This window comes from Oryzias latipes, chromosome 9 (assembly GCF_002234675.1).
Source record: "Oryzias latipes chromosome 9, ASM223467v1".
NCBI classification, from domain to species: domain Eukaryota; kingdom Metazoa; phylum Chordata; class Actinopteri; order Beloniformes; family Adrianichthyidae; genus Oryzias; species Oryzias latipes.
The window spans coordinates 8,090,834-8,115,449 of NC_019867.2; the positions used below are offsets into that span (position 1 = coordinate 8,090,834).

General features: G+C 41.2%; 1 protein-coding gene across 2 annotated transcripts in view; it reads left to right on the top strand.

Moving 5' to 3' along the window:
- Positions 1-2,025: 2,025 nt before the first annotated feature.
- Positions 2,026-24,616, top strand: part of efna5 (ephrin A5) — a 91,413-nt gene continuing 68,822 nt past the window's right edge. Inside the window, exon 1 of one of the 2 annotated variants that reach the window (XM_011478959.3) lies at positions 2,026-4,128. In XM_011478959.3, coding sequence (XP_011477261.1) covers positions 4,004-4,128 — 125 coding nt within the window. In that variant the 5' untranslated portion in view covers positions 2,026-4,003. The remainder of the gene's footprint in view (positions 4,129-24,616) is intronic. The other variant, XM_004072303.4, reaches the window with a different exon arrangement.

Below are 24,616 nucleotides of genomic sequence, written 5' to 3' on the forward strand. Positions count from 1 at the left end.
AACGCGAGGCATTAAATGATTTGTCAGAGCCTTCTCAGTTATCAGGTGATGAATATGCACTGATACCAAGTGCTTATTTCGGGCTTTTTATGGAAGTTATCTTGTCATCCAAGGGGAAGAAAATTGAGATTATTATCCACTGAAAAAGACACAAAATTTGTTATCCATCCTCCAATGAGACAAAATCCCATTTTCTCTTCATATGTTAGCCAACCTAATCTGTTTTCTGCAGTTTGATAGTGTGAGCAGGGTTACAGGGCACAATACAAGCGTCACATTCACAGTAATTCTAACCAGCAAGGATCCCGTTGCCTGAGCTTGTGAGACAATCATATTCATGGGAGTGTGAGCGGGATATCAATGAGATTTGGAGCTGCACCGTCTGAACATCCTCAAACTGACCCCAGGCACACTGCATGACTTATCCCCTGTAGCCCAGTTCAGCTCTGTAAACTGGCACTCTTTGGAGGATGATGCTTTTTCACTATCATACATAAGAGCACGGTGGAGATCTTTTACAGAAAGTTTGACTGGAAAGGATGATGTCTTCACAGCACATTCAATTTTCTGGTTAATAACATGAAAGAGGGTAATTTTGTTACTTTATGTGCACCGTTCAGAGGTTTAGAGTTCAGGGGTTATTTTAGCTAAAAATAAATAGTTAGCATTTAGTGAGAAAAAAAAGGCGAATAAACACGTAGAGTTTGTCCTCTGGTGAAAGACGTTCTGTATTCTTTTCAATTGATCTTCGATGATATTTACTTGAATGGCACTGATGGCAAAAGAACAGTTACATAAATAAATATATGAATCATCTGCCCACCCATTCGGTCTTCACGTGTCACCCTGTTGTGACCCTGGTTTTGTGAGAGAGAAGATAACTGTGTTAGAGGTGAAATTTCTCAGGCTTGTAGCCAGAAACTTGTCATTTTGGCCAGAATGACTTCTATAAATATAAGTGGAGCTCTTGATATACAGCCAGTTATCCTTTATCAAAACGGCATTACTACACCCATTACTGAAATTGAATTGGATGATAAAACCTTAGTGTTAAATAGTTTTTAGGGGGATAACGAGTCCCTGGGTGCGTAATAGGCGAATTTACACAATTTATGGGAAAGAATAATATGCAAGCAGACGGAGATAGAAGAATAATAAGCATCAGGTATGGAAGTCTGTCAATGACACCTCTGATCACTGGTGGCTCCTATTGTGTTTTAATTGCTAACAGATTACAAGGAAAGAACTTATTTTGAAATGGTTTGAGCCATATTTGCACCGCTTTGCCAAAATGGGATTCTGACTGAAGTGAATAACATGGCTGCTTGAGAAGTAATCGGGGACAGTGACATCAGGTTAGGAAGGGAGTGAGTCAAAGAAAATGAAAGCAGCTGGGGGTACAGCGCTTTGTGCGCTGTTCCTTCCAACGCGCTGTTCTGCATGTGAGGGTGCAGACGAGAGGATGCAGCAAGAGAGGAATGCAGACACGGCTGTAAAGTGGGTGTGAAAACAGCCATGGTCGCTGACCTCCATGTTGACCTCCCCACCCTTTCTGGCCTGGTAGCTGATAGTGTCCTTTCTGTGTTTATGTGAGTGTGAGAAAAGGCAAAAAAGGGGAAAAAAATGTTGAAACTTTTAGAGTTTCTCTGTAGCAGTGGAGCATTCTTCAGTGCGGTGACGGCTAGTCCAGAGTTTACTGTGAGAACAGGTCAAGAGGATTATCTTAAAATATTAGCTGTCCTCTTAAACCCTCCTCCCCCCTCCTGTTTTTTTCTCTTCTCTCATCTTCTCTTGAAGGCTTGCAGCACCTGTCACACTAACAGAAGAATCAGCATTTGCATTAAAAGAGCTTCCTGAAAAAGATAAAATCCGACAAGGTTTCCCCTAGAAGTCACCTATAGTGAGTGGGGCATTTGTGATTCCTTCTTCCAGAAAATGTTTTTTTTTTTTAAGTAAATAAAACGTTATGTCTGATAATAGACAGAGTAAACTTTTGAAATTAACTTGTTTGGATTTGGAAATGGTTTATTTCAAGCAATCAAACATAGAATAATGGATAAACAAGACAAACAACAGAGGTTCATAACCATACAAAAATATATCAAACATAGGATGATTAGTCATAAAATGGATTGTTTCAATTAAACATAAACAAAAATGCTCACATTTTTTTTTATAAATATCCATCTGTAAATATGTGTTTCCCTGCAACATTTAAAAAAAAAGAAAAGTTGCAGATTTATCAACTCATAAAATTGTTCTGTGTTTTTAAAGTTTGATTTTCTTAATTTTTCTATAACAAAAAGTAAAAATAATTTTTACGTTTTCATTTGGTGACTTATTCATTGTCAGTATAATTTCTTTATGTTGATCTGAGGGGAATTTTGGTGTTTAATCTCCTTCCAGTAAAGATTTGTGGGAGTGGATCTCTGAAGACTGACGCGCTTCCTCGGAAACGTCAGAACTCGGGTTGGTTTCGGGCTGAACCGGCGGGAGCCTCCACAGCGGGGCGTCCCCGGCTCTGGAGCGGCTTCCGGCGGGGACAAGACTGGAGCGCCGTCCTGGAGAGCCACAGAGAGCCTGCGCGCAGTGCGCAGACATCATCGCAGACTGTGCCGTCTGGATCATTCAATTCATTTACAACACTGGACATCTTTTCAATAAGATATAGCAGAATTTCTTAAATTACACTAATTGAATTTATTTTAGACTACAGAAAAGAAATTTAAAATCTACCAACCAGTTTTACTCTTTCTGGGCGTGCTCCAAACTGAGATTACGCACATGTTATTTAAAGTTCGTTTGCATGAAACTGTTGCGCGCACGTGTTCACGGACAGCCGAAACGCGCTCCGTGCCTGTGCCATCTCTTTTCTCGCATCCCCCCATTTCCATCTCTACCTTTCAGTAATTGAATTAGCTTGGTTTTGCTTGGGGGGAGGGGCTTTGCTTTGTTCAGGAGACGCCCATTCAAATCATTTCAGACCAATGGGACTATTCCCCGCTCCTCCGTAACCAAACCTACTCTCTCAGTCGGCGTCTGGTCTGGAGCTGCCTGCCTCAGCCCTCACCTCCCCGCGTGTCCAGGCGTCTGAAACCCAAACACAAGCTCAGAGGAAGACATTCAGGAACACCCACGGGACGAAGTTGCTTTTTTTCCTCTTTCCTTTACGTTGTGTAATGGCTTATAAATAAGGAGGACTCTTTGGAATGTGGACATGAACGCGTAGCACGCAGAGGAAAAAAAAAAAAAGCTCCGCGCTGCGTGTCCTCTCTTCGGCATCGTGGACTCCTCCCCACTTCATCCGTGGCACCTCTGCTGAAAGGATGACAGTGTTTCTCACGCTGGAAACAAAAGAGCGAATGTAAGGCTGCTGCTGCTTCTCTAGACTCTCCTGACTGTGTGGCTTTAAAAAGTTGCCAGGAGAAAATGGGCATCTGACGTGCGCCTCCCAGCGTCATTGGACACACTGAGCCTCTCTCTCTTTTCTCTTCATCACATCTTGAGCTGACTAATCCCCTGCGTTCTGGGTTTGGAGTAAGCACGAGTGTTCAGCAGTTGTCACTCGCCTTGACACAGGCTGCGTCCAGAGGCTCCATGCAGAAGGGGGACGCCGTCACATCGCAGAAGACACCGCCTGCTGTGTTGCGCATTCGCGGCTCCTCGTTTGCGCATTAGAGAGCGAAACCTCCACCTCGGATTCCTCAGAGCTTACACACTCAGCATCACGCCTTGTTTTTGTGACTTCACGTTTCCGTCAAGCCGAGAGGGTGTCAGCAGTATCACTGTCCCCCACCCCCTCCACCCCCCCCCTGCATGCTCACAGCTCCTTCCTCAGTCCTTGCGTTTTCTCTGGGGCGCGCATCACTGTTTCCTCGGCGTCGCCAGAAACTTGCGGCCACATGTGAGCGAAACTCCTCACCTGTCCCGGTTGAAACACCCATACAAGTTGATTTTAAACCACACAGAAGAGGAAGTACGCGCCCGAAGTTTGGCTGTAGTGATGCTGCAAGTGGAAATGGTCCTCTTCATCTGCCTGGTGGTGTTGATGTGTGTATTTAGCCAAGAGCCCGGCTCCAAGGTTGTGGCCGACCGCTACGCCGTCTTCTGGAACCGGACCAACACCAAGTAAGTGTGAGCGCAGGTTCGCAGTGGAGAGGTTCTGTGTTTTCTGTCCCTCCGCGGGGCTCACGTGCGGCGGTCACCCTGTGCCTGCAGGGCGCAGCTTCTGTAGGAGCTCAGGCTGTGGTCAAAGATCAGATGTTGAATTCATAACACTGTCTCATTTAAACATGTGTCTGGTCTGGAACGGTTCAGCTGGAAGCGTGCGCGTAAAGGCCGCGCCGCTGCTTCCTTTACCTACCGCTCTGATCAGCAGATAAGCATGTCCGTTTGTTTAAAAAGCTGTCATCAACTTATTCTGTCTGAACACAAGTTAAACTCTTGTGGACCACCCTTTGAGTCCATCAAAACCCTTATTTAATATTCTCAACAAGCCCAAGTGAGTCGGTCGGTCAAATCAACAAGTATGCCTCTAAAATAAAATGAAAATATAAATTCTTAACATCAGAAGGCGCATTCTTCCAGAAATAATGTAGGGAAACATGTTAGAAAAGTGTTCACATTCCTGTTTACTTTATACAACGTTTCTGTTTTCATTTTTCTAAATGTCTGGATTGTTTATGATGAATCCCTGAAACACACATACAAACTTTACTTTTGTCGGTGCAGTCAGCGAACCCGTTTCAGACGGACACTGGAATGCCCTTTTTACGCACGTCAGACAGAGCAGTTTGTCCCAAAAGGTAAAATATCTCTCAAAACATCTATATATGCAAATACTAAATAGATAAATAAATAAATAAAGATCTGATAAATCGTTTAATTTATTTGTATAGTAAACGTTGAACTGCTTTAAAGTCGTGAACATACAAGAAAAAAGGTCAAATGAAAAAAAGAATGTCGTGAACCCATTAAAAGTTAAATTAGTTGTATGTTTTCCTCTTTACTCGAATGCTATTTAGTGGTAATTCAAATTGTAAGGTTTTCAACTTACTATGACAATTGCTAGTTTTAAATAAGTACATTTACAAGTTTCAAGTCTGTTTTGCTGTCAGTTTCTCTATTAATTGTGCATCAGTGTTGTAGTTTTTCTTCACCAGTTCCAGTTTAGTACACAATTATTTAGTGAAACAGTTAATTAAATTTATTGAGGCATATTTTAAGCTTTTTGGAAAACTCAACAGATTTAATAAATTTAATTAAACTTAAGGAGGCTAATTAGTTTTTTTTCAGTTGTTGGATAATAAAACCCGTATCTAAAAAAGATACCTTTCTTTTTTAATAATTTTGCCGATTTTTCTTTTTTTGGTGGTTTAATTTATGCATAGAAAAAAATAAATTTAAATTGAAAATGAAAAAGTAGAACTAATTGGAAAATAAAAAAAATCCTTTTCTGTTTTATTAAAGAAGAGTATTGTTTTTGCCACAGCAAAATTTAACAAAACTCTTTAAGTTATCATCTTATCAGTGATCCAGCCACAATAGTAACTTGAGAAAATGGGAACAAAAGTTTCTGAACAGAGCTGAAATGCTGGAGTCAGACGTCTTTGTTCAGGCAGCCTTGAGTCGGTCTCGGTGAAAGTTGTGCGTATTTGTCGAGGGAGAATTTCCAACTGAAAGCTTTCTTACTGTGTCTCTGCCTCAGTAAGTCTGAACAGGCTGGAGTTCACAGCTCTTACTTTTCTAGTGCCACTTAATATTTGTTGAATGAAACACTCCAAATGTTCAGGGTCATTAAGACAAAAGCTAAATTTGCTACACAATTATGACGTTTCGGTTTAAAGTTTGGAAAAACATGATTTATTGCCTGGAACATTCAGTGGTGGGGAGCTAACGGAGTGCTGACTGGGATCCGGAGTCTGTGTGTAGATCCTTGCCCTGATAGACTGCTGTGCTCTTTGCCCTGGCTGTTTATTTGTGGAGCACCGTCCTCCATCCAGGCAAACACAATGTTGAGCTGAATCCTGATTTGTGCCGTTGATAGACATACTTTCATTATTTTCTTAACAAAAAAGTTTTGACTCAACTGGAGGCTCAGTTAACTCGATACCTTCCAGATGTGCTGACAAGTTTTCTCATTTTTGGTGACAGGGGGGAAAAAAACAGTTAGTAAGACTGGGGGGGGGGTTTAAATAAATCTGCCGGTGATCATCTCAGATCAGACGCAGACAGTAAAACAAAAAGCGGTGATTCAGTTGTGTCCGCTTTGCCTCGCTTTAAGCTCTAACGAAACTTTAGAAATAGAAATAGTTCCCTGAGCCTCATCTGAAGCTCTGACTTACCTGAGGATAGGAAACAGGTTTGGTGTAAGCGCTGGTGCACCCTAAAGAGTTTGACTCTCGGTCTTGCAGAGCTGAGGCAAGAAGCCAGAAAAGTACGGTAACCCAAAAGCAGAAAGAGAAAGGAGCGAGGGTGAAGTGGCAAACCCTTCATATCGACGGCTCAGTTAGTAAATATTGAGCCCCTTTCGTCCTCCTGCGGACAGCTGGAACCCGTCTTTCGTCTGTTCTTCTTCTGAGGTCTTGCTATCATGCTAAATGTGTGGCTTTTTGGGAAATGTGCTCACAGAGCACCCAGGCGAAGGTTACAGGAGATAGCAGTAAAGTTAACCTAATTTAATTAGCAAGCAACACCGTTAGGGTCGCTCCCTTTTTTTTTTTTAGTATGACTGCATTTTTTAAGCCCCAAAAAAGATTTTACTTTTATTTCCCATGAATTCTTTCTTTTTACAGACTAAAATTGCAAATCAAACTAAACCTGTAGCTCAAGTTTTGTTTGGTTATACAATTTTTTTGCTTGATGTTACGCCCTTTTTCTCAGTTGTAATGCTTTGAGGAAACCTCTGCATGGAGAAATTACCACTAGAGTTGGAGCAGATGCGGCTTTTTCAGAGTGTGAAGTTCCAAACTGAAATTTGAAGAAGAGGCAACTGATTTTGGTTGGTTAAATAGTTTCCTGAAAAGTGGAAAAGTTAAGAACTGGAGACTGTTGTGCTACTTTTCTCAACTGCTGGGAGGGAAAACCCATGGCTGCAGACACTCCCAGCTTAAACTATAAGAAATATCAAAACTGAAATCTTAGATAAGAACTTTTTGTGCAAGAACAGCATTATTTTATCATGGTAGTTTTCTTTTTTGTAGCACTTGAAGGTCAGGCATTTTTGGTGGTAAAGATGATAGGCGTTCAGTAAAACGTGGGGAATGTTTTTTTTACAGTTTGTTATCTGTGGCGTGTTGCCACGGTTGTTCCTGCTATGTTTTTGTTACGTTGGGAGTTTGGATAGAGGTGTAGGAGGGTTCCCTTGCTGTTCTGCTGGCTCTTTTCCACCCTTGTGTCTCACAAGTGCAGCTTGACACCAACTTCGCCTGTCTTCTGGGAAACACATTTTTGTTTGACTCATTTAGTCGATCTCTTTTATTATTTGAGGAGTTTGAACTAGCGTGTGAAAAGTTTGCCAGCAAAAACATGGTTTGGGTGCAGACTGGACGTTTTTTCTGTCGCAAAAGTTTGAACTGGCGTTTCAGACCTCTGCTTTCTCACCGGCCGCCTTTGCCTCGGAGCATTAATTCAAATAAGGAGGCAGACAGTGGTTCTAATGACGTTTCAGCTGTAATCCTGAAGACTTTCCCCTTCCTCACTCCTGCCGTCCTCTCCTTTTCCTCCCTCTTCCGTATTACCTCTCGGCTCTTTGCCTCATCCCCATTCTTCTGCTCCCCCCTTCATCATTTCTTTTTTTTTTTGCCAAGCAGAATAAATGAATCAATTCACTTTCATATTATTAGAGCCCCTCCATGGCTGGTATGGTGTAGAAAGTCGTGCAGAGGTTACGCACACCACGAGGAGTGAAAGTTGCACAGATCGCGAGCAATACAATGCAGAATTGGGGCTATAAATGGCAAAGTAACAGTGGAAGCTGTTGTTGACTTCAACACTTGTGGTCGTGCAGATTTTTTGCAGCAATTTGTATTTTGATTCAACAAATGCATCATTTTCAAAGTTCCTTCAAATGTACTTTAATTGGAGACCTCTGGTTAGTCATCGACCTGCTGTTGTCGCAGTCGTGCCTGGTGATATCTGTTCATGCTTTTGTCTTTAAACGTGTGCGGTTGCGTATACACACACACTCATTTTGCTTTATTTTCCTAAAAATGAATCGCCAAAATAAGTATATATCTTTATTTTAAATTTCTGCCTCAGACCCGTGTTGCTTGCATGTATTTATGTTTTATTATATATCCATATGTCTCTGACAGATGTGAAAATTCTATGTAGCATTATCACGTTCACACTGACTTTGAATTACCGTAAAATTGGAAGAAAACGTTGCTTTTTGGAACGTTGTCGTCCATTAAACCACATTATTTTGGAACAAACTGAGCTAAATTGTTTGCATGGTCTTGTGTTTTTCCTTCGTCTTTGTCTCGGATTTGAATAGCTCTCTTTAATGAACTATGGTGCCGTCATTTTTTTTTCCTTGTAAATGCCCGTGGCATTGGCAAGCACATGCGCCAACCCAGCAGCGACACAGAGTGTAAAGCAGAGGACATGGAAAATGAAGCACATGACCTGACGGAGAACCACAAAGCTGTAATGAAGCTGTTGCATGGTGTAATTCTTGTATTAGCTTAATGGTGCTTTGTATTTTCTCACCAGACCTGTAAACGCTCTTTCTGTTTAAATTAAGTTTTTTTTCTATTAACTACAAAATGAGCCCAGCAGGCAGTAGTCAATGCTTAGTCAATGTGCTTGGCAGAGCAGCTGTTGTTCAGTGGAGGGGGGGGGGGGGGGGGACTCTTGGCCGTGACCCTTGCGGAGGTGCTATGCGGCGGACAGAAGCAGCCCTGTCGCCAGGGGTGCCGGCTGGTCAGGCTGTAGTCTTGGATATGCTAATCCTGTGGAAGGCAGCCTACGACTGGATGGCGGAAACATTCCTCGTCTGGCCCTCCATGTGGAATTTTCTAAATTTCTTTTAGGCTCTCAAACCAATTTGCTCACAAATAAATTCAAAAGTTGCAGTGGTCCTCCCTATAATATTTCAAATAAAAACATTACTCATCTGAAATGGCTGCTTATCCATCAAACAGTGGAGGGATTTCTGGTTTTAACTGACAAACTTTGGCCATATTGAGCGGCGCTTTCATGTCAGTTGTGCGTGTTCCTTTACTTGGCCTGAGAACCTCATATTAATGTCCAGGTTTTTGTTTTCAGAGTAATCGCTCCGAGGTCAGGCGGAGTGCTGAAATGCTGCTATCAGCTGAGCGATCTGTCTTTTAGCCCCCTCTCAACCCTTGGCACTCAGTCTGCTGGGGAACATTCTGCATCACTGTACTTGGAATGAATAAAGTATTAACCAGCTTGTGTAACTTCCACATGTGTAAAGCTTGATGGAAAACTTTTTTTTTCTCGCACAACAACAAAAATGTATATCTCTTGTGTTTGCGGGTTTGTGGCTTCTTACATGACGGCCACAGATGGATGTGTAACTCATTCTTTCCCTTATTTTTTTGAGTCACTTAAAATATGAAGGATGGTAAAATGTGTCTGTACTCTTAAAAAAAAAAAACCCTTCTCTAAATAAGACCTTTTTGGGTGCGGTGAACACCTGACTGGATTTGTAGTAAAAAAAAAAAAACGGAAAGAGGAAAACAAAAAAACGAGGCTCTTATAAAACGCAAAGCGCTGCTTGTATTTCACTTTAAGACTTGCGCAAAATAGCAATTAACAGGAATAAATGATTGCTGAGGGTCCAATAAAAGTTAAAACTCCCGTCAAGGAATTTCACATTTGTAGGTCATAGCTGAAAATGGCGCCCCGTATCCCTCCTCATACCCTCCGCTGTGTAAGATGGAGGCTTGGAAACAGCTGTTACTGCTAGATCTACCGCCCCTGACCAGGGAGGGGCGCTACAGAGAGAGACGTCTGATAGCATTTGTCTGCCCTCTGCTTCAAGTTTAAAATCATGGTTGGTTTGCAGCTGAAGTGAGAGGCGCATATGTTCTGGCTGATGTATACCAGCCCTTCTCTGCCTTGGTTGGACTTTGTTAAACTCATTTACTGTCAAAGTCACATTGAAGACTGTCCGCAGGAAATACATCTGCATTTAAAGGCCAAACAACTGATGAGGTTTCACTTTTTTTTGTCTCTTCTTGTCACCGCTCACCATACAACTGGAAATTTTGACGGCAACTGTCAAGACCAGTCGCTTTTATTTGTCTGACACATTTTCCACTGATAATTCTTTTACATGGCCGGCTGGCTTTGGACCGAACGCTGACGTTTTCCTTATTTAACTTGTGATGGGGGGCCCGGGTTGTGCGGGAGTGGCTGGATGTTTTTCTAGCTGGGCAGCAGTGTGGAGAATAGATCCCAGAAGAGAACACATCTCCCGCTTGTGAATAAAGACCTAATTGACGGGCGGTAGCCAGTTGTAAATGACTCATGAGGTCATTCGTCTTCGCAGACAGACTGAGAAACACACTATAGAGTTGTGTGGTCCGCCTTTGGAGCTGATACAATCTGTTTGGTTTAGACCCAGACCTTCAAATCCCCTCCCAAAAAAACATTTCAGTCATCAATATGTGGCACTAATTTTCCTCGCTTTGATGCACAGAGCCGGTTGACCTCTTTTTCTTCCACCTATTTGCTTGTATTGGGACCAATAGATAGTGTTCCTGACCCCTTTTTTTAATGGAACATTTATAATCCCCCTGTTGTGGCAATTTTTTATCAGAACCAAATCAACTATTAGGCATGCAATGTCACTCTGCTCAGTCTGGGGTTGGAGCAGGGCCTGCAGATGATAAGCTAGCTGCATTAGCCTGTTTGAAATGACAGTAGAGAAAAAAAAATACTAGCAGCCAATATCCCCCTCCTCAACCCTTTACCCCGGGCTGGGAGACTGAAAGGCAGCCATTGTTCTGCCCTCTCTGTCCACTCAGAATAGCCAGGGCTGAAAGTAATGTATGCATTTTAAGCTGAGGGAGAGAAAAAAAGGGAGGGCAAAGGAGAGGAGTGAGGGAGAATGGTGTGAATGGCAAGGGAGAAGGGGAGAGCGTACAGCTGAAGTTGTAGTACGCTCTCGGACAGAAAAAGGGAGGAGAGGGGGAGTATAATCCAAGTGGCAGACATGAGGGGAGAGGCATGTAGGAGACAGGGGTGACAGTGTGTGGAAAAGAAAAGGTGGCGTTTTCGCTCATTTCCAAGTAACCTGCTTCCCCCTTCCTTCACACCATCAACCCTCCTCTCCATCTGTCCTTGCCAGGGTTTAAAGATGCATGCAGCTCGCTGGCTGTCTGTCTCCCTGGTGGTGGCCATGCTTGTTTGGTTGGTGGGCACAGACTCTGCAGCTTCACCCCAAGGAAATGTTGTCTTTGCGGTTTAGGTTTAGTGACCCTGGGGCTGTTTTCTGCAGAGATGGGATTAGGCCTGCAGGTTTAGAGCCCTGTTTTGTTTTCTCTGACAGCGAGGATCGCCACACACTGGCCTCTGTTTGCATAGGGGCTGCAACTGCGGTACTAAGTTGCATCTTGCGCCAAACTAGTGTGACACATAGCACGCTGTGTCCTTGAAAACACATTTTGAAAACACATTTTTCACTGAAAAGTATGTATCAGAGTCAGAATGCCAGAGTATGAGGCTTAATGGAGGATTTCAGTCCAAAATGTGGAGAAATCTTTTGTGGGGACTGATTGGTGCAAAAGGAATAAACTGTTTGTTTGTGTCCCAATTCCTTCACTACTTAATGGACTATAGTGCATTTGCCATATGTTTTGGCTGTCCAAATTGACAACTTGAAAATCCCTAGAAATTTCCCAGAAGTCTTTGCGAAAAGCCAATGTGCACCGATGCTCACTAGATTGGCGAAAATTGACCACACTGAGCATGAATTATTTTTCATGCGGAAAAAAAAATACTTTATTTTTTGTAAACCAGCCAAGTTTTCATCATCAGAACACACTAGATTCATAAATTGCTTTTGTAAAATGTTATATTTATCAGTTTTTTGGGGGAAATTGGTGACATCCCAGAGAAGGGTTGTTTTAAAAAAAAAAAGTATTGAGCATGGTGTCAGAATTGATTTTTAAAATCCTGGGCCCAGATAGCCAGCACGATGTCGTTTTTTTTTAGTAGTTGGTAATTCGGATACAACTTTTTTCTTTTTTTTTAACAGGAACTTTTTCTTTCTTTTTACAAGCAACGGCCATTGTGATGACTATTGTGGATAATTATGCCTGATTATATTTCAAATGCTGAGGGAAAAAAAATCCCCTCATATTTCTGGCCTGTCTCTTCAAAGGCTTTGTTAAAAAATGAAAGAAAATTTGTGAAATCCCTTTTTTTCTGAGTGGTTCTGAATTTAAAATAGGTTACAAGTAAACCAAAAAAAAAAAAATCTTCTAAAATAAGTTCAGCCACTACTGCATTAATATGAGAAGGCTCCTTCTCCAGTCTCTGCCCCAAAGGCAGCCCATGTTTCTATGATGTAAACTTTAAGAAGAATCAGAAATAAAATAGTTAATACACATCTCATTTAAATTTTCATAACTCCATGAAGTCTCACTGTAAAGCGACTGTTTTGTGTCAGTCTCTGCCATTAGTTTGCATTCCCTTGCGTATGTTACAGAGTCTGTGTGTGTCTGCTTGGCTATCCTGAGCCGACCTCCACTTTAATGAAGCAGCAGAAAGACGGAGCAGCTATTGCAGCGGAGCGCAGCACTATTTCTTGACCCATTTCTCTGAGCTTGCTCTTCTGAGGACTACGTGATAGTTCTCCCATTTTGTCAAGTCGGATTGTGTGTCGGTGTGTACTTGGTATTCATGTGTAAAACGACAGCTTTTTTTTGTCTTCCTAAAGAGAAAACGATTGATCCTCAGAATGTGTGATAAATCCCATCTTCACCTCTCTTCTCGCTGGAGCTTTGACTGGTCAGGCTTATGCTGAACATTATCCTTACCATGACGTGCTGAAGGAAACACATATACAGTGCACCACTCTGCTTTGGAGGGGTGGTTCATCATTTCTTTAGTGAGTTTTTCAAGTTCCATAAGATGTGGCATTTATTCAACTTGTTTATTTTTTTTTCCTTTTAAATCAGGGAGCAGTGGGCTTTGGAGAGCCTTTGAACTGAGGCCTATCCCATGACTGCAGCCCAGGGTATTAACCCACAACCACTGAGAGGCTTAAAAAGCCATCAGCTCATTGTCCGGAGACACAAAAAAACCCTTCCTCTCAGAATCCCCCCACCATCCTCTTCTTCTCTCTTCCTCCTTCACTCTTTTCTTTAGAATGCTTTGAGCTGGCCTCTGCTGGCATTCATATTAATCAGTTTTAAGGTTCTAATGAGATAAGTGAGACTTAAGGGGAGTCCCCAAAGTGGCCTAAGCCTTGCAGATAAACAGAGGTGGTGAGCACTGCCTATAGTTACATCCTCAGGAGTGTGTGTTTTTCTTCAGGATAGTCATGCATACAAAACTTTGGAAAATCCTTAATCTCTCTGTGGGGCTTTGCAAACCCAAACATCACTAAGGCAGGTTTATTGAAGGAACAGTCATCACCTTCCCTTGAAAAAGTTGAAGTGTTGATGGAGATGGGTTTTGAAAAGATTGTAAACTGTTCCCTAAAACATTTCTCATTATCTAAGGAAATGTTGAACATAAAAAATAAACAATTTTAGAGGGCAAATTTCATTTTTCTAAAATTAAACAGTAAAAAAAAAGAATTATGAGGTGTCAGGTAGAATTCAAGTGTGATTATAGATTCATTTAAAAAAAGGTTTGTCTGGTGGCTCAGTCCTTATCCTGCCGATTTTTTCAGGAATATATGCCACAACTTTCCTCCGTCTTTTCTCTGTCTCATCCTCCCTGTTGGCCTATTTCCTGTTTTTGGGAATTTCCAGATATTTTGACTTTCTCTTCTGTTGGGTGTTTGTCTCCGATCAAAATAACCATCTTCAGCAGTTTCATTGCAGACGGTTGCTTTCAATCTTTTTTTTTTTTCAATGTCAAAAAGTTAAAGAATTAAGGACGAGAAACTGTGTCAGTGATGTTCGGAAAATTATTCAGAGAGTAGTTATTTGCACTAAAAAAATAAAGAAAATGTACTTAAAATAAATTTTTGTTTAAAAAAAGTTTAAATCTTTTTTTTTCCTTTTTATATATAAATCAGAAGTCAGAAGTGTGTGTGTGTATAGGCACTTAAAAAAAATACTTTTTTGAGTGTGTTCATGTGAATTTCTTTGTTTTTTCAATTGAAAATGTATTTATTTTCCAAACACTTTGAGTTGCATGTTGAGACTTCCTTTAGAAATAACGTGTGATTTGATTCTCATTTGTTAGTTTTTTCATATAATAAATGGTCTGCTCTGTAGATCATTGTAGTGCATTGGAGTGAAGCGAGTCCTCAGAGAGTCCAGTTTCACCTGCTGTTCTGTTCCATGGGTCTGCAGGACTCCACGACCGGAGACATTCCAGCCGGGATTAAGTAAACGTTGAGTGGAAGCACAAATGGGAAAGAAAGAATTTTTCTTCTTTTTTTGAATGGGATTTAATGAGATCGAAGCTAACTGTTATGACTTCTGATATTTTAGCTTGTGAAACAGAAAAAAGAAATATATATGTTTATATAAACCTTTTTAGATTGGTGTTTTAAATTTTACTTTTTGTTTCTGTTTTTTTTCCAAAAAAATTAAAATTAGGAAATATTAATGACTACATTCACAAGTTATTGCTTTAAACGGTTATTAAACAAAAGTCAACCAATTAAAACGATGACAAGTATGAAACCGTTTAAAATATAACTATATTTTTTAATACAGTGTTTGGTAATGTTTTTTTAAGATTTAATACTACACTTTCTTTGTTCTTTAAAAAATAAATCAACTACCATTTTACAAACTTACAAAAAAGCCTTGTTTTTCTAATCATTCAGTCCTTTTTAATTTTGTTTCAAGTTCATATTTGTGTATTTTTTTTATGCTACGTATCTTTATGAAATTATACATTTTGGTTTATTTTTATCAAGAATTGTATGTATTTTTAATTATTACAATCTTTGCTTTGTGTAACTTAACCCTATCAAGTTTGCTGTTCAGAATTTCCACTTCCACATCAAGCAAGAAAACAAACCAGCTGTTAATAGCATTTATTAAAAGACGAACGATCTGCTCATGTTTCACTGTATCGTTAATGGGATCCAGAGTTGAGGTAGACTGATGGCCTGTGGGAAAATGAGATGCACCATATTTCTCACATTGGATTAGCCTGCATGCTTGGCTTTTGGTGGAGTGATGAAATATTCATTACTGTGTGTGATCTCCAAGAGGAGCACACTCAAAAACCTTTGCACGCAATTTATAAAAAAAATTTTTTTGTCAAAGTAGACCAGCGTAGAGCATGCAGGTGCTGGGAGATTTTCCACCCATTTGGTGACTTACAGCAAAGAAATTCAGCCTTTATGGCATGACTGAAAGGATTTTTCTCTTTTTATAAGAATGGCAGTGTTTGTTGTGATAACACTTTGTCCTGTTTTGTTAGTTTTAGAATATTCCTACACTGTTTAATCAGCTGGATGGACAGTTTTCATGCTAACAGATTGGCAGGTGTCAGTTGCCTTGTCCTTGAAGGCCGGACCTGTCGCTGTGTGACTGACACTGCGTTTGCAGCAGCTTCAATAATGCAGTGCAGCCACATCTTCTTTTTTCCACTTCGTCTCTGGGATGTACAGAGCTGCGTGTACATTAAGATCAGGTCAGACTCCCGTACATTAGCTGCATAGCAATCTTGGTTGTATCAGTGCTAAGAGGAACATAGCACGAAGATGGTTGAATTATTCACACTCATAATCGGCCTTTATGTCCCATTGCCAAGCCTGGCCCCACTGTTATTCTAGTGCATAATTGATGATGCTCAAAAGTGGAAAAGTTAGAATAGCAGAAATAATGCGAGGTGAAAGTGTAGTCAGGCGGCACAAGAGGGTAGAAAGGGGGGCTAGCGGGGTAAAGAGGGGGGTGGTGAGATGGAAGTGGGCCCCAACTGAAGTTTGCGCTCTGAGCTTGTGTTAGCCTTTATGGGTTTTAGGCCCGGCTAGCGTGAGGATCGCGTGTGTAGGCCAGACTGGTCATGGAGGAGGGGGGGCAGACACAGAAGTGGGATAAAAGGGGGATGAAGGGAGGTGGGAGGAAGGAGCGATGGGGATCCAGAGTAACGAAGCCTGACGCTGAGCTGGTCCAGAATGTGACACACCCCCTGCACACACCTCCACACCCCTCACCCTGACTGTGGGTAACATTTTTGAAATGGAAATTACTTGAATCTAATTAATGGATAAAATAGTGCATTTTAAGGTTATTCTAAGGGACACTTTACAATAGTTTAACTTCTTTCATTTATTTCTTTTTTCTTTTTTAGCTTGTTTAGACGGGTCAGACAAAGCATTGAAATCACATCACAAACATGCGGTCATCAGTAAACTGCTAAAAAGAGCAGGACAAACAAACAAAAAAACTTAAGTGAAGATCATTCCCTCTTATTGACTTCATATAAAGTAAAAACACTTGATATTTTTCAAAATTGGCTTCTCTTTTGAGATAAAGAACTTCCAGACTTGTTTTTTTTTTTTTTTATACTATCCATAACTTCAGACTTCTGTCGGAATTTTCTCAATCGCTTTGAATGGTTCTGCAGAAGTTAAATAGGTTTCATGGGATGGTGTTAACAAAGCCCCAGGTGAAGTGTATTTAACACCTCTCTAACCTTTAACAAAGCCGTGCTAACTGCTGCCTAGCTCTGCCTTTTGTGTGCCGTAACAAAGCCCTTTAGCTTCTAATAACACCGCAGGACTGCTGGTGTCGAGAGAAACCTGAGATAAGGTCCACATCAGAGAGTTGGCGGGAAATGTTTAATCCGGCTCTCGAAACCAAACTCAACACACAACAGGGAGAGATCGTGTTTGGCAAAGTGGGCCGCTTTGATGGAGGGATAGAATGGTGTGAGTACAAGGAATGCTGATGATGAAGGTGGAAAATAGAGATGCATTTCCGTTTTTCAGTTTTTAGTGATGCTGTAAAAAAATAATACAAACCAATGATAATGTTGTAAATGTTTATCATTGTACATTATATAAATACACAACCCTTTTTTATGTAAGATAAGTAGTTGCTCGTTTAGTTTAGTAGGTTTTAATTGTTCATTAAAAAATCTGTAGACATAAAAAACACAGCCACTGTTCCTCCAGATGTTGTATTGTCATTTACATGAAAATTTACATCAAAGATATATGAGATTTCTTTGTCAGCACAATTCCTACAGAATGCTGAAAAGTGTCTATAGCCAGAGCCGCTACAATGTGGCAATAAAGTTGTCGAGTGGAAACATTAACAGCAATATGTCTCAGAAACTCATAAAACCAATTTATGAGTGCACTTAAGGCCCATGCACCTACTGGAGCCATTCTATAAAGATGCAGACAGAGATTGCACCAAACTCCTTCCAGTTACCCACATTTTAAAAGTAATAAACGCTGGATCAATAAGTGATAGTGAGAGGTTAATGTTTGATTTACACAGTTATTTCCAATTTGGGTACTTCTTATCAAACTAAAATTGCAGCATTTACAAGCTCACCATTGATTTGTTTTATTGTTTTCTTCCCACAGGCTGATGGCATCGAGCCTTTATTTGAGTTTTTCTTCAGTCCACTGTTTTTGTTGTGGAAAAATTCCTTTAATATCTAAACTAATAATCGTTTTTTATTTTTTAGCTATACTATCCTTTTCAATAACAAATTTATTTTTAGGAATAATTTTAGGACTTATTTTTAGGAATAATTTTTAGGAATAATTTCAATGAAAAGAAGGAGTGCTGCGTTACTGCACATAAACCCTGTTGTTTTTTGTTTTTGTGGTAGCGGAGACAAAAGTTTTAGCCTGCTGTTAAATGCGATCTGCTCATCCAGCAGCAGGATTCTATATGTAAACAGGCCTGTGTGCCGCTGAGCTCTTTGCTTATTTATTTCCCAGATCAGCGTGCCAGTGACGGGATGCTTCTGGCACTGGCAGGTATGGATTAGACCCCTCTCTGTCTGGCTGTGAAGTTAATTGAGGGAATCTTCCTCCCACTGTGGACTGGGACCATTTCAGATCTGCATGCAGACGCAGTTTACAAAGCACAGCACTTTCACTTTTAATTTGAGCTGACAATTTGTGATTCCGCTCTGATGAGACTGCAACTAATAAATCATTTCTATCTGACCTTTTACCCACTCCCTCCTCACCAGACACCCCCTCTTCCCCCCTAAATCGCCAGCACTGCTATAGCAGTAATATGATATAATGGCTTATTACGGTGTCACTAATTAGATTGTACAGCAGTTAGATGTGTTATCCTCCTGCTCTGCCGTAATTTGCCTTTACCGGTGGTTTGTTTTTGCCGTCACATGTCACTGTGCAATTAGTCTGGATTAGTTTGAGTGTTTATGGATTGTAATTGCTCCAAAGTTCCTACAATTCCTCTCCTTTTTTTGCGGTGGGCCCCAACATTTTTCTAGACCCTCACTGAGTAATTAACACTTTTAGGTGAAATTTGGTGAAAACCCCCACAATGCATGGAAAGTTAGCTGCTTTTTTTTCATGCGTTTGTGTTATTATTGCAAGCTTTTTAGCTTTTTGCTATTTAAAAAAAAAAAAAAAAGACAACTCATCTTGGATTATCCTTAGATTGCTCATATTGTGATGCATGGATCTTAAAGACAAACAAAAAAGGTAGAAGTTTTTTGAACAGCAGTTCATGCAAACACAAAAATTAAAAATATTTAAGGATGATTAAAGCTATTTTCTTTTATTGTTGTTTTTTTTCCAGGCCATGCTCTTGAAAACCACAGAGAAATCATTCCCTGTGTGCCTAGACATTTCCCCACAGAGCTATATGTTATTATGTCTATTGTGCAAATGTTTCACTTCCACATATCTGGACATGGAATAAGCCCTTGCCCTATAGCTTTGTTTTCTCTGACTCTCTGCTGGTCTTTTAATTGTGAACTCTTCCAGTGTTTTAATGCCCAGTAATGATTTTCTAGCGAGCTGTTTTATACCTGTGTCCAAACCATCAGCCAGGGGAAGATTTAGTGGGCTCCTTCTGTTGGGTAGTGAGCTCTAATTGGAAGGTCAGAGGGACGCATTTGAGCGTTGTGGGAGTTCACCACAAAGACTGCAGATTTAAAACTCACTCACAGACAGAGAGACATAAAGATCACATCGTCTGTTTTTCTCTCCTTTTTATTTATGTTTTTTTACACAGATGCAAAATTTCCAATTTCCATTTAAGGTTTTATGACCAGGAAAATGTTTTTCCATCATGTCACATCATCCCTCAGGAGAACAGCTGCCTGTGGTCCAACATGCCAGGAGGTAACCACAATCTTGCGTTGGCCGAAAGTCTGAGATGTGTGTGTTTGAGGCTGTAGAATATATATGTTTGTGTTTGTGTGTGTGTGTGTGTGTGAGACTGTGCTTCGTGCCACATTTCGTGTCCATCGGCAGCCCCCTCACGCTTGCCTGGCCCCGTGTCGTTGATGGGGTTTGGGTTGGGGAGAGAGGTGAGGGGAGGGGTGTAGGTTGCCAGCAGATAAGTAGGTTGATGTCTGGCTCAGACTGCTGATGTCAGGCCTGGCCACATGATGAGCCCACAAAAGGATGTCTCTGGGCGGTTCTTGGCACGCGATATCCTGAGCTGTACACGGGCACGCAGCAGCTCCAGACTCCCGCCTGCATGTTCACCGTCACATTTTTCACACTTTGTGACACAAAAAGCCCCAAAACTTGTTTTATGTCAAACCAGACTATTTGCTTGTATGTGTTGTGTTTTTTTGGAATATTCAAGAGTGTAACTCAGTGCTTTTTTCCCCCCTTGCCAGCTATGTCTCTGACAACAGAGGGAAAGGTGAGGTTACTGCAGACAAAAGAGGCAGAAGTGCTGACCTGAATATCCAGCAACAAAAGCAGTGAGAAGAGTGGTTTGAGGAAAAAGGTGCAGGGAAAGTAGATTCTCCATGAACAGCCTGGCTGAAATGGACCAGTTTAGCCTGCAGACCAACACACTAATCTTTGCTCTTTAGGTCGTGGTTCTTTTTCCCTGTCTTTCTGTTGGCTGGCTTTGAGCCGATTCGGCAAAGCAATTGATTCCCTCCTTCTTTTATTTAATACCACTCTGCCATCGTGTAGCCCCCCCCCAATCAATACAGCATCTGCATGTTGAATGGGTTGAAACACAAACAACCATCCACGTTTTGTTTGTCTGCTGTTTTTTCTCAATGTATGCGCCCCATCAAGGTCTAATGCATGAGGTTAGAAAGTTGAGAGTTGGAGAATACATTAATGTGCCCCTCTTGACCTGTAAGCCTCCTCCTTTGCCTCCTTATTGAGACCTTATGTAATGAGAGTCCAAGTGCACATATGTGGGCGTGTTGCTTGTGTGAGCAATCAATCACATTGCTTCTTATAGGGGTCGGTAAGAATTGACACCTTGTCCACCATAACCCCACTCGCTGCTAGGACATTTTGTGTGGGTTGATGTGCAATTGAAGGGGTTTACTCTTGTGAACGCACAGGAGCTTTATGGAGAGCTATTGTCTGAAATCGTTTCTGCTGTAACCTTTTGTTCATCGCCAGTCGAGTTCAGTTTAGAGGCAAATGCACACACACACACACACACACACACACACAAAAAGAAGCAGTTGCGCCATGAAACACCCCAACACCATTTCTCCATCCTTGTCTCTGCTTATCTGCCTCTCTGACGGCTTCCTGCCTGTTTGACTGCACTCAGTGAATCCGCAGAACTGTATTGAGAGCTGTCAAGCTCAATATGAAGCCCCATGCTGGGTTTGCTGTTTCCTCCAGCTCCCCTCTCCAATGACAAATGACCTGTGTTTGCGTATAAGACACTGGGCGCTGCTGTGGGGGCGGGGTTCCAAAAGGTTTAATAGTGCAAGGTGCTCAGTTATATCCATTGAATGGGAGAGAAAAAAAGGTGCTTTTAGAATATGATAAAATGAGAAAACAGTCCAAGCAACATAAGGCTCAGATTTTTAGGGCTTGACTCTTTGAAGCCCCAAAACTTCTTAGCATATGGTGTTCACACTGGAGGTATGCCTATTTCTGAGCCTAGGGGGAACGAAGTGTAATGGATATTTTTTCAAGTTATTCAACTGGGTGTATTTGGATTTAAATGGTAAACGGCGTATACTTGTATAGTGCTTTTCTACCTTCTTCAAGGCCTAAAGCACTTTACAGTCACAGTCCCATTCACCCATGCACACACACATTCACACACCGATGACGGCGCCGCTGCCAAACACTGGCGCCAACCTACCACCAGGGGCAAGGTGGGGTTCGGTGTCTTGCCCAAGGACACCTCGACTCATGGGCGTGCAAGGCGGGAATCGGACCTGCTATATTATGATCATGGGTCGACCGCCCTACCACTGCACCACTGCTGCCCACCAACTGGTATTGTATTTGTATATTTAACTGGGAGTTTTTGGATCTATATTCAAAAACACCCCATTGAATGCACATGTACCGGTACTGGCACGCAGTGGCAGAGAAATTTCCTTGTACTGAAAGTTAGCTTTGTCATTTGTGCAAACCCGGTTGGAAATACAACTCACTCCAGTAGTTCAAGAAAGAAATAGCTTCAAAACGGACAGAGGGGTATTGCCGAGTACGGTAATTTGAGTCTAATAGAATAGGCCCTGATTGGAGACATGATTTTTTTGGGGGTAACACTGAATAAATAGCCTCTGATTTACTGCGTATCACAGGATGGGGCAGCCTGAGGGGGTTACTGTGACTAACAGTTCCTCTTTGTTCACACCAACTTTCCATCAGGCTTTCAAGAACTGCATTATTCTCTCTCTAAACAGCAATACCTAATTCATCCCACATGGATCCTTCTCATACAGCCCCTTCCCCCTGTTTCTATACTCACTCAACATCGTAAATGCTCTTAAGATTTCACCTGCACACACTTTATGGCTAACAAACATGCCTCTACAGCAAACCTTATCACTGGTATAGTAGCTCCAGTTTGGTTTCATCTTCCCCGGTCAGACATTCAGGGCTGCTGGTTCAGACAGCTGTCGCTGCAGCATCAGCACTGAGCGCTACGCCAACCAGACAGCATGCAGACATTATAGTGTTTGGGGAGAACATGTGTTTCTTTGTATGCATGAGTGGATTACGTTCATTTACTTTGTGAGATATTCAGTTAACATTTGCTGTAACTTCATTCTTCGTGTTCCATTTTCGGTACATGGTGTTTGGCTCATATTGAGAGAAAGGGGTTGTAGGTATCACCACCAGATTAGGAGGTGGAAGTTCTTAGTTTTTTTTTTTTTTACTCAAATAAAAGTGAGTTTATGTAGCTGAGTGGATGTGACAACTACTTTGTTGTAAAACATTTTTCTTTAAATAAAACCTGATGAATTTTCACCTCTGACATAAAGTAAGTGGTAGGGTGAGTTAACCTGAGACCTAATTGGGTTCAACCAAATTGGAAAGAACCCACTTTTGAGATGAACTTTAAAAAAAGCAATAGTCCAATAATTTTTGGAAAAGGTCTGTCAGCTCTGAATTTGCTTTTGCTTTAATAACCTGTAAAATGAGTATAAAATGTTCCTTTATCTGCTTTCCTTCAGGCATCATAATAGACGCTTCTTTTCACTAAAGGCTGTGCCTTTTTTTAGTGTGGTATTATTCAAATGGCATTAATGGCCATTAATGTGAATGCTGGGGGTCTTATTGTGGAGACATGTTGTGTAAACAGAAGGATGCAGAAAAGGAAAATCCTGATAAATGCATATAGTTTGTGTACATTGTACATTTCACTCTTGGCTACATTTGTTTTGCTTTTTGGACGATTTATTGTGGGAAAGATAAATATTCTTTTGTTGTTTTTTTAAATTGTGGTTTAAAAGGTTTAAAATTATTTTCTATGAAGCCTCTACTGATGAACACAGTGCAGAAAATATGATGATAAACAGTAAAACTATTGAGTTAAAATGAATGAACAACCCAATCTGACCTTGATCATCTGTATGATGCCTCCTCACTGATGGTGTGACAATAATAGTCCTGTACGGTGGCCCTGAAGTGCACATCACAGTAGCAAATCACTCAATGCAAAAACGTATTAAGTTTCCCAATGACAAATAAAAAAGCAAAACAGATATTAAAAAGCATTACATTTAGAAATCAAAGCAAAATTCCAGGAACCAAAACAGTTACAATATATGAAACAAAAAAAAGGAATATTTTGGAAAACAAAAGTTATTTCCAGAAATAAAGATAAAATGTTAATGATGTTGGTGTGACTTTTACTTCAGGGCCAACATAGTCCTGACCTTCTGTGCATAAATACACTTCTGTCATTCTATGTGTTTTGTAACGCATTTCACACATGCTATGTTGCTAAGTACCTGTTTACAGTGTATAAGTGTACGAGTGACACTTGGAGTGCTTAAATTATGCTGTGGCTTAAATGGCGGGTGGGCGTCTTCAATAGGTTAGACACCATCTGTCGGCTGGCATTTGATGCGCATGTTGCCCTCTTGCATGCATGTTAACTTACAAGTCAGCGTTCGGCATTCTGTCCATGTCCGCTTTGCTCGTTTTCAGTTTTGTTAATTTTTCTTTTTTTGCTTTCACCTTTTTCTTTTGTCTTTGCTGACCTGCTTTCCTCCCTACAACCGTGATTTATCTCTGCTGTCCTTTTGTTTTACTTTCATCTGCACTCCGTCTCATTTGTCTTGCTTTTATTGCTCTCCCTTTATCGCAATCGCTTTACTTCCTTGCATCACGCCTTTCTGTAGGTGTTCTTTTCTTTGCTTCCCTTTTGCCCTTAAATAACTCCATCTTTCCCTCCCGCCTGGTGGAGTGGCTGGGTGTGAAAGCTTGTCATTAAAGAGATGCCCCCTGACTCCTGCTGAGTGTAATCATCTATGAAAGCGGACAAATTAATGTAGCCACAGCTGAGTTTGGTAGCTGTGTGTTCATGTGTGTGTGTGTGTTACTGTTTGAGAGGCCCAAGATGCAAACATGGCCCACTTCGTATCACCAAATCCTCCTTCAAGGTCACAACGGCTTGCCCCAGACGATTCCAGCTCCTGTGTGTTTGTGTGTGCGTCAGCATGGTGCAGGTCCCATGACTTATACCTTTATGAATGGAGGTCATTCTCTACTGAATCTCAGGAATGTTTTTCCAATTTTATTTTTGAAATGGGCCATATTCTGCAAGTTGACATGCCTGAAACTCAGGCTGAACCTGAAATAAAAGGTCCATGTGAAAGAGGTGCACACGTGTTTTGCTGCACAAGATCTGTGTTCTGGTGTCAGCATTTTGTTTTTCCTGTGTTTGTGTGTTTTATCCTGCCTCCTGAGGTTCACAGCTCCCCGGCTATTCTGAAGGTCAAAGATGACGCTGCGTGAGGGGCGTCAGTCATCGCTGCCATCCCTCCATCTCCCCCCTCCTTCCATCTTCTCCTCTCTCCTTCTTTCCTTTCA